General features: G+C 36.0%; 1 protein-coding gene across 4 annotated transcripts in view; it reads right to left on the bottom strand.

Moving 5' to 3' along the window:
- Positions 1–1,149: 1,149 nt before the first annotated feature.
- The window catches only part of LOC125059179 (atrophin-1), a 71,292-nt gene continuing 61,636 nt past the window's right edge, over positions 1,150–10,805 (bottom strand). For all 4 annotated transcript variants that reach the window (XM_047663469.1, XM_047663472.1, XM_047663473.1 and 1 more), the window contains exons 11-18: positions 10,358–10,570; positions 9,098–9,301; positions 8,793–8,925; positions 8,161–8,236; positions 7,849–7,934; positions 7,349–7,610; positions 6,701–6,869; positions 1,150–5,958 (exon numbers count right to left, since the gene is read on the bottom strand). In XM_047663469.1, the coding sequence (XP_047519425.1) occupies positions 5,851–5,958; positions 6,701–6,869; positions 7,349–7,610; positions 7,849–7,934; positions 8,161–8,236; positions 8,793–8,925; positions 9,098–9,301; positions 10,358–10,570 (1,251 nt within the window). In that variant the 3' untranslated portion in view covers positions 1,150–5,850. The remainder of the gene's footprint in view (positions 5,959–6,700; positions 6,870–7,348; positions 7,611–7,848; positions 7,935–8,160; positions 8,237–8,792; positions 8,926–9,097; positions 9,302–10,357; positions 10,571–10,805) is intronic.

Here is a 10,805-nt window from a genome sequence, read left to right as displayed (position 1 = left end):
ATATTCATCTTTTTGTACTTTAACTAATTATGGTATTGTTCCCGTATCTACTCCAACACAGGCCTCTAGCCCCTAGATAGTTCTTATAAGATTCTATTTAGCACAATATATTTGTGTAATAATGATATTTTTTCTAGAATATATGTAAATCTAGAATTAGCATGCATTCAAACATGATTTGAAATATCGACACGAAAATCTACATAAAAAAGTTTTTAAAAATTAACTGTTAAAGAAATTATCAAAACTTATTAATCTTAACTTGTCCACAGACGGCTTCTGATTTAGATTTGTCATTGTAACTTAGTTATACAGTTATAGATGGCGCTTTCCTTAAATTAGCACGATAACCGTTTTATAACATGTAAATGTCTCCTTGTAACATTATTGGAATTGAAAACCTCTTACCGGCAATAATTCATATTTACCCAATAACCTTAGATTCTAAGGCTTAGAATAATAACTAAAGGACCAGCCCTTGCGTGAAACATACACGCGTCATAGTGTAAATACTTTTCTATGAGCTAATTCGACAAAAGTCGTAACGCCAGAGATATCTTAAAAAGTTATGACACGGACAAAGAATTAGTTTAGCAATTCAAAGGGGGAACGCTGCCAGTATCTTCGGAACCTTGCCTAAAGACACTCCTTTTAATGATATATTTTAGTTTATGTTAAGTTTAGTTATTTATTTCAATGTATATTATTATAAGTATTTAGTTATATCTGTCTTTATAGTATTAATATGGTATAAATACAACTAGTATTTGAAAAAATGTACATATTATGATACGTAGTAAATGAAACAGAACGGGCATACACACAATACCAGAAAATTATTCCTTAGTTGAAATAATTGATTCGTGTGAAAGGAAAACCATTCTGCGCTTTCAAATCGCACGGCACATTAGCACGGTGTTTATGTAAAAATAATCAGTAATAAAAAAATGCCCGAACTATATTTTCGTTAGTGGTTCCACTCTACAAAAAGGCATGCAATCATTATTCATATTCTCCCTTTCTATGTGCTTTTTATTATACCCAGTGTGTAATCCCTTTGGAAGCAGTATTATTTCATAATGTTAAGGGGATCGCAGTTTAATTTGTAAAAATAATGCAAAAGGATAAAGGTGTAGAATAAAACATCACTTTAATATTACAAATGACTATAATTTTGTCACAATTTTCCATACAATGTTAATAACTTTTTACCTTATTCCTATTTTATAATACATTACTTAAATAATATTAATGTAGTATTAATTTATTTAAAATTCTTCCAGTTAAATTTCTAATTACATACGGATCGTTTTCAGATGATAAATAAAACCGATAGGACAATACAAAGATGAAAAAACGCAATTTGAAATACTCGAGCAATTTTATACACTAAAATGTAATTCGATTAGATTTTAAATATATACTAAAATATTTCTTGCTTAGTACGCTACGAGAAGTATCGATAAAAACTGTACAAACATTATCAATCGTTACAGCTAGCGTAAGTATAATATAAACGGACACTCAACCGGCCTGACGAGAACTTGCGACATAGCTCAACAGTTTATGTACTATAATTAATTAATGATAAAGATAAATTGTACTTTATAACGTGACGCGACGCGCCGAAGCGGGACCGAATCAAATAATTGACTAAAGTTAACACGTTATTCTCGATAGCTGATATGCCAGCCGTCCACAACGCGTCGCGCCGAAACAAACATACGAGAAATAAGCACCGTTATTTAAAAATGCGAGTCGTTTGAGTACTATGCAGCTTGGAGGCTGGAGACCAGCAACTACAAATTATCAATTCTATCAACTCTTAAAATTCCACGAATTACCGCTATTGTATTATCTAAAACCAGCCAAGAACAAATCGAAACGGCAAACAACAAGCGAATAAATTACAATTATGAAAAAATTGAGCTAGATTCGATATTCGCCTTTCGGAACTCTGCACGCGCTGTCGCGGGTAACTTTCATAATATTCACAGACAGTTTTCAACACCGAAAGGGCAACGAAAACTTTGTATTTATTGCTCTATACATCTAGTATTATTGCTTACGAGTTCCTGCGTTCGGCAATACTGTGTTGATGAGGCTGACGGGCGACAAGCGAATATTCACAACCAATTGGCGATACGTCGTACGCCCTTGCGCCTGCCTTACATTCGTAGGCTCAGCGAGTCCACGCTCCGCTAAGCCCGCGTATGCAACCCAAGGCTTAACAAGAAAAAGAGTGGCTACACGCGGTGTACAAAGTAATTAAAACGGTTTCTACTAATTTTTACTTCGAAGGTATATTTACTTAGAAAAATCTGATTACACCGCGCGCAACAAGAGCCCAAATTCGGGTGCAGTATGTCTTGTATTATTGATGACCAAATACTCAAACAATAATTAAAGTTAAACATCTCAAGATCATCCATCTCAGGTTCTAAAAATATAGTTTGCTTCCAAAATTTATCCATTTGGATGTTCTATTGAAATCATTTTTGATACTCGTACAAGTAAGCAAGTATAATCAACCTAAACGTAAATTAAAAAATTGCGTCGCTTTATTTAATGTTTAAGTACGGCCCTAAGGGTCAACGATGGCGACATGAACTGTCCCGAATAAAGACTTCGACAGTGCGTTAGCGTGAGTCGTGCAACTATCAAAATGAGTCAGTCTTATCACCGACAGCGTCAAAACAAAATCTCTAACAAACAAAAACTGTATAACAATTGTACTAGTTATCAATAAGAGTTTAAAATTTGATATTGCCACGAAGAGTTGAAATTTTACAAAAATATACATGCTGTACAAATAGTTGAGCGACTCAATGCACTGGTCAACCCTAACAATGTTAGTTGCGCAGGCGTTTCCCGGGTGTCAAGTAGACGTCTGCGCAACGAACCGTAGCACTTAGAGAGATTAGATACATCGTTACGCAGGCATACGTACATCCAACGTACGCGCACACAACGTTTTACGTACGCCAATGCGTGCGCGCACGTAACGTTGCGCACTTAAACTAACTCGTTGATAGAGACTTAGAACTAGACTTAGATTACTCCTGACACGGCAAAGTCAGCGAACGATTGTCGCCGAACGGTTCAATACAAGCGGTCATCGATTCACATTGCACACTAATATTCGAGACTGGAACACAATACGATCACAACTTATTCGAGAATAGGCCAAGAAGCTGTGTCGGTTACCTAAACGTTAATATCAGTAGCTACTGCATACATTGCCTGCGTCATATTCCAATAATGGTAGTAATAATTTAAATGGGATATTGGTAAAATCGCATTTAGCCTTATTCGTAACCGACACGAAACCAGAAAGTTAAGTACTCAAAAAAAAATATGTACAAAAAAGAATTACGCATAAACATATAAGAAGTAAAAAGCACTCATATTTACATGAGACGTCTTCATAACGAAAACGCCCCAACCGACATGACAAAAGTCACAAAACAAAACTTTTGGCAGTTAATATAAATATCACAAATTGATTTTACATTGTCGGAGCATACACTTAAAAAAATAAGTACGGTAAAGTAAGCGCGAGGCGAAACTTAAAATAAATAAAACTCTTAAGCAATCTTAAATACCCTGTTGTTTACATTTTTAAAATAATTTGACCGAAATTTGAATAAATAGATGCGTAACAGTGCGGCGATGCGCCAAACGAGAATTTCACGAAATAAATACCTAATATATATACATGGTGTTCTAATAGGAACAAAGAGGGCTCAACACACCCCATACAATATCACAAGTGAAAATATGCAAAACCTTACGCTACACGCCACTACTCGCTAACCTACTTACGTCTTCTCTTTGTTCTTATCAAAAGTCGTATAGGACTCGAAAGAGGCGGTATTAAAACAAATTACGTTCTTGGCATATCGGTTTACCCTTAATAGATTTTTGTATGGAAAAGCTAAAACGTGAATGTTTTTGGACCTTAACGAACAAATGTGAAATCGATCTTGATACTTGACAAATCGTAAGAGTTGGAGCAATATTAATAAATAATGTCCACAGACTAAGAGTCAGAGTAATTAGCGACAATATTTCTCCCATATGTCAAACTCCAATAGGTTTATGCCATATGACAGCTATACTTAGCGCTAAGTCGACTCAGTATCTTACCTTTGAATCTACCAAAGACAAATACACTTCGGAGACAGGCGTGACCCGCCATCGCCCGTCAAAATAGTCACGTGACCACGCGTGTGCTGTCTATTGTACCTATACTATAGCGGTCTAGTTATTTTTGGTATTATGTCGTTTAACAATAAAAAATTCCATCGGCCAATATCGCGTTTAATTAGTCCGTAAATTTTTAATTAATGTCATTCGCTTCTAACACCGCCCCGATAGGCATCGCCACACCCGCGACGCATTGAGCACAAACCGACGGCTTGCGACCGTCCACGCGACTTCCATCACTAAAATATATAAATTCTTTCATGTAAACCTAGCTTTAAACGTATATGTCTTTATTACGTATGTTTTCGTTTTTACCTAACTTATTTTTGTGCAAAAAGAAATTTTGTACAAGATTGCTAACACCATACCCCATTCAAACGGTGACACGAAAAAAACGTACTAAAGACAAGGAAATAGTAAACTAGAAATGCGCGGAGATTTAAAGAATAAAAAATGGCAACACTGACGTGTGACTAAATCCCCGCCCACCTTTAGCATTAACAAAAAACCCACAGCACCCTAAATTATGCATTAACTCGAAAATAAATCTATACGTAAACAGTCGTACAACATATCCTTAGAGTAAAATGGCGCACGAATAATAAAATATAGATTTTTAATGTAAAATTATGCTAGTCACTAGCGATCCGAAGCTATTTTTGTTATTAAAATCCGCAAATCTTAATAGCAAAATGTGGGTAACATTAAAATGCACGATGACAGTTGACACTGACAGTTAACATAAAAATGAGCGGGACATTGCAAATAATACACATCTCATTTGTGTGTACTATGCTCACTTATAAACATCGCTCAACTAAACGGCTCTCCATTTTAGACCAAAAGCTGAGCGACGTTTATAAGTTGATTTAGGATTGCCTTCACAAAAAGATGAAAAGTCACTTAATATCTGTATAAAATGCTTAAATTTGTAAATACCAACTCCACGTAACTAAAAATAAATTTTCATAGGCCGCTCTTGTGACTTAGATAAAAAATTCCGTAGCGCCACGCGCGGGGTCGCAAACTTCAGTTAAATTTGACTAGCCGACACGAATCAAAGTGACTAGAACGCGACAAACATTGGCAAGAGATACCACCACTAAATTTCCAATTTGGAACCAAGACCGTCAATAGATGGCGCTATTTAAAATCAATGTATTTAAAAACGAAATAATACTTTAAAGCAGCTCCATCTACCGGCGACATTTCCACTAAATTAAGTACTCGACGTCCCCGCGCGAGTCGTATTCAAAAAACCCTTAAGTAAAAATTCCTAGGGCCGTATAGGCAAACGCGACTCAAGCACGTTCAGAAATACGGGCCTTCTCGAAACTAATGTGATGCCTAGCGTTCCGAAAAAATAAATACATACAATATTTACAAATAAAGGATACAAATTAAGCTCATCAGTTCGAAGGGGGGCGATCACACTAGCACAGATTAAACAGTTGCTCATTTAAAAACGCCTCGTTAAGCGACATAATTTGAAGTAAAAAATCACTATGAATTTGTTACAATTTTAATGTTACATTCGAGACTGTACAAATGTTTTTTCAAACCAGCATGAAGAACTTGCTTTTACCAGGAATACTTCGTACTTAGTGAGCAACTGTTTGCACTGTGGAGGGCAGAGATTCACTAACAGAAGCCACCGAAGCCGACAGAGGGCACCGACGGCACTGAGGGAACAGACGACTCCGCGTTCTTGTGCAAGTCTAGAAGTGGACTCGCTGATAGGTAGTGGGCCTGGAAATATACGGAATATTACAGCAAAACATTCGTAAGGAGTTATTGGACATTAATACCCTTGGTTTCCTATGTGGAGGTTTCCTATCTATCTATTTGGAATGATACTCCAAACAAACACAGACACAGCGCACGCTTACTACTAGCGATAGATGAATTTTGTCCCAACCATATTTCTGACATGAATAAAGTTTTATTATAATTTTTTTTTTAAATAGTATAATTTTTTTTGAGAACTGTTTGTAGACATATTATGTCTACGAACAGTTACAAAAAAAATACGGTTACAATTTTTTTGCTATATTTTAGCAAAAAAATTTTAAATTATCAATGTAAAATTATTATATTTCTTAGATTAGATTCTTTAGATTATTAATTATTATGTATTATATTGTGTTAATTGATGTTTCATTTAATTTGTCTGTGAATCTGTGGAAAAGACGTTAGGTTTAGCCTGTCATTTAAATTTCAATACGAAGTTTTTTTTGTTAGAACATTTTGGATAAAAGAAGAAGTCTAAAATGTTGATTCTTAAAATACATTTTTCAGCAACACATTTGAGTTTCATTCATCAGATTATTTATAAAAAAATTACTAACCATTTTTTTTTTTAAATCTATCATATATATCTATAGCTCTCAATAATTCCGTTTTTTTTTTTTATTATATAATTTTTTTTTGTTGGAAATAATGTAGATTTCTTAAGAATAATTATAATTTGTATGTGTTATCGTCTTATTACCTGCTGATGATGCGCAGGAGGCGGTCCTGCATATCCATTGTAGTAGGGCGTGTTGTAGGGCGCATACCCAGGGGCGTAGCCATACTGCCAGTCCGGGAGATAGCCCGGGGCAGGCCGCATCAGCTGCGTGCCCCATCCACCGCCGTAGCCCACGAATGGACCGCCGTAGCTGCAATTTATTTGTACATATGTAAAGACTGGTCCAATTTCCAAAAACGTGAGGCCTATTATCCGAATATAATAACAAAGAAAAATTAATGATTTTTCTTCTAATTATTTGAACTCTTCTTTGTTTCTAGTACTAAAATGGATCAATATAGATAGGTATATCACATGAGAAATATACATAATGTAATGGAAAGACTGTATTTTTTTTTAAATTGTCCAATTTTATAAATAATTGTACAGTTTGTTAGCATTCAACCTAACCTAAACCCGTTTAGAATATATAGGAATAAAAATATATATTAGGAAATTTCATAATAAAATATATGTATAAAATAAGGTCCCGCAAGACAAGAGTGGGGGGGGGATTAAGAAATGTATAATGAAAATACAAAAAAATATCTGCCTATTTTCTTTGACAGCAGGAATATTGAATTGGTTTCAAAATGGTCAATATCGAGTTATGTTAATATCAATACTCACCCATTATTCCCATATGCAGGTGTGCCATACGCCGGATAGGGGGGATAGAGCGCCGGAGTGTAGTCAGGCAAAGCTGGGACCGCAGGAGCTGGGGGCTCCGTTGTGCCCCCCGTCGCCCCTCCGCCAGTGCCCCCCTCCGCGATTGAGGGTATCTGGTCCACCAGGGATTCCAACCCTGAAAGACTTTTGGCTGAGACATCTTGATTTTTGGGCTTCGGTGTGCCAGGTCCGCTTTCGGTACCACCGTATTCGGCTGGAGAACCTGCAGAAATCATTGCTCGAATAAGATATAATTTATTCAATACTTAAAGGAATCCAAATAACTAAGAGTGGTATACAGTTTTTGGCAGATATGCTCCTGGCATAGTCAAAAATAGACTATCTCTTTCTGTCAAATCGTGTTAACTCTGTGCAGAAAAGAGCAAGAACATTTTTCAATATCTCCGCCAATATAACTTTAAAGCATTTTAATTAAGTACTGCATTATAATCAAATCTTACCAGGCGGATGATGATGCTCAGCAGGTCTGAAGGCTGTAGAAGCCATGGGAGAGAAGGCAGTCTCTTCGCCCACCGGGGGAGTCGATCTGAATTGTCAATAACTCCACTTAATAACATGTTAGAACTATTTAAATTTGACCAAGAAGTGCTTAAGTCACAAAGGCTGTGGCGCCACTGATTTATTTTATTTTGTAAACTGAGTTTTTTTTTATCACAAACAAAAAAAGCGTTTGTTCTTTATTATAAAAATTTAAAATGTTTTTATATTTCTGGTATTTTATTGAAAATTGTTACACTAACACACACACTTACCTATTGAAATTACTAGGGAACATGGAGGGATGCTGATGTAACTGGTCTAACCGTGGACTCTCTGGGACACCGTTACCTGAAACACCTTTTCATATAACTCTCGTTTCGCTGCAGTTATGTAGCTTATACTAAGCCTTAATTATTAATCTGCGAATTGTCTCAAAAACGATTTATATATTAATTGTTTCCTGTAAATAGTGTATAATATAAAATATATTGAGGGGAAATCTTAGATTTGATGAGGAATTTAATTAGGTATATTCAACTTTTTATTACTTAATTTCAAATTAATAAAAAAGGAAAACCATATTTTTTTATTGTCCTCTTAACTCTAGTTTATAAAGGAATGTGTAGTGGTGTGTAGCTATAGGTATCAAGGTTCTTGGTTTATTTATAATGTATAGGCAATAATAATAAAATATATATATATATATATATTTTATTATTATTATAACGACATCGTTATAACTACTCATATTTGGTCGTAACAACCGATGAGGTTGTTATTAAGTACCTAATACAATAGAATTTAGCCGGAACCTTTGATTTTGGTCAATATAACCGGTATGTTCTAAACGATGTCGTCATAAACAGTGTTGACTGTATATTATATTTAACGACATAAAACTCACCCTGCTCCTGCGCATAGTGGTAGTCGTGCGGCTTGTCTGCGTCATAGGGCATCTCCCTCTCGTACATGTTGCTAAAGGCCCCCGAGGAGGCCCCGGGCCCAGGTGACACTTCCGCCCCGCTTGCGCTGGGTTGCTATAAATAACGACACATTATTTCTACGAATCACAATTTAAAGCTGCGCTGCGTCAAATCACTCCTAAAAATTCTAAATTCATTTAATTTAAAAAAAAAGGATATTTAATATCACTATGCAATGTCAAAATATGTACATAATATATAGATTATATAATATAGTATGTATTACCTTATTATAATCCGACAGGGATGAATTACTATTGCTTCCCGGATGCATATCCGTGCTTCCCATGGGGCTTGCGTCATCCCGGGGCGGCTCAAAGTCCAGAGTTGCCATCCCGGGGGAAACAACGCCAGGGGAGGATATCGCTGCGCCGATCTCATGTGATAATTCACCGCCGTACGAACCCGAACCACCGTTTGAACCTCCACCCTGCACGTAAATTGATTTTAATTACGAGAACAGTCCATTATACATTTCTTACACTCCGTAGGAATAAGTAATAATTTAGTAATTATTAAGAATAGTGGAGACCAGTTTTCTTTCTAAGTGCGTATTTTCGTTCGTGCGTTGAAGGATAACAAGGGAAACTGGCAAGCCTTAGACCCGATAAGTGGACCTTGTGTCACGCTTATCACCTACTTACCTAGTAGAAAAGTATAACGAAAAGAGATACAGAAATCAGAGACCAACACCAGGGGTTGTAGCACCACGGTTTTATACTAACTAGGCATAAATCATCACACGAATTATTTTTTTGACGAAGGATATTGGCATTGAAATCGTTTTTGTCATAACAAAGTAGTTATCTCGTAATCTAAAGGTCAAAATTACACATCTACACCAAAAATCATAACGACCCGGCAAGGTTTAGACCCAAAAATTTACGACGTATAATGGAATGCTGATTATTTAAAAAAAATATTACGAAACAGATGCAGACATCAGAGTCCAAGACCAAGAGTTGCAGTGCCTGTTATAAACGGTGGTAGAACCGAGGTACAACGAAATAAAGATTGTGTAGGAGGTACTTATTACAATTATTAATAGATACAATTTATATTACTTTTAAGTCGCTCTATGTTAATGTTAAAGTAACAATGAAGTAATAAACATTTATTCACAAACATGGTAAGATTTACCGAAACTTAAATTTTGAATCTTATCCATACGGTGGGAAATGAAAAATGAATTCAAAATAGCAAAAATTGGCTATGTTTTAGATTTTTTTCTATCAAGCGAAGTTATTTAAATGGTGTATCGATCGATCTTTCAAAATGGAGACATAATCTACTCAACTCCAACATATATTTTTTCCATTCGCCCTACTTCAAGAAACATTGACGAAAAATTAAAAGAAACAATCAACTTTTTTGGAGTTTGGCGATCGGATCCTTAAGTAACTTTCGTGCGTCAACATTGTAATAGATTTTGACATACAGGATTCATAGTTTGTGAATCCCTGAGTGGACGATTGTTCTAACGCACCTGTGAGAAGTGATGCGACTCGGTGTAGGCGGGCGTCAGGGGCGCTGGGGCGGCAGGCGATGAGTGGTGGCTGTAGGGCGTGTGAGCCGGCGATGGAGTGTACGAGTGCAGTGTACCACCCGCAGGGGATGCCGCGGGGAACGGGGTACTGTTGCCCCCTGACATCACTCCCACCGCGGGCACGGGGGACTGCGAGTAGGGGACGGTTTGCGACTGGAAAGGTATCAACTTCATGAATACACAGAAGATGGAATTAAAGTGGATAACAAATACACAATATTTACTTAGCATTTTACTAACTAAAGAATTCATCTTTTGGTGTCTTAAATTATTTTTTACAAATATGGGAGAAAACACAACAAATAAATATTTTTAACACAAAATATAAAATTTAAAAATCTCTGAAAAAAATTATGAATTTATGTAACTTAAATATAATACACTGCCA

Source organism: Pieris napi, chromosome 19 (assembly GCF_905475465.1).
Source record: "Pieris napi chromosome 19, ilPieNapi1.2, whole genome shotgun sequence".
NCBI classification, from domain to species: domain Eukaryota; kingdom Metazoa; phylum Arthropoda; class Insecta; order Lepidoptera; family Pieridae; genus Pieris; species Pieris napi.
This window is presented reverse-complemented; position numbering and strand designations above follow the sequence as displayed.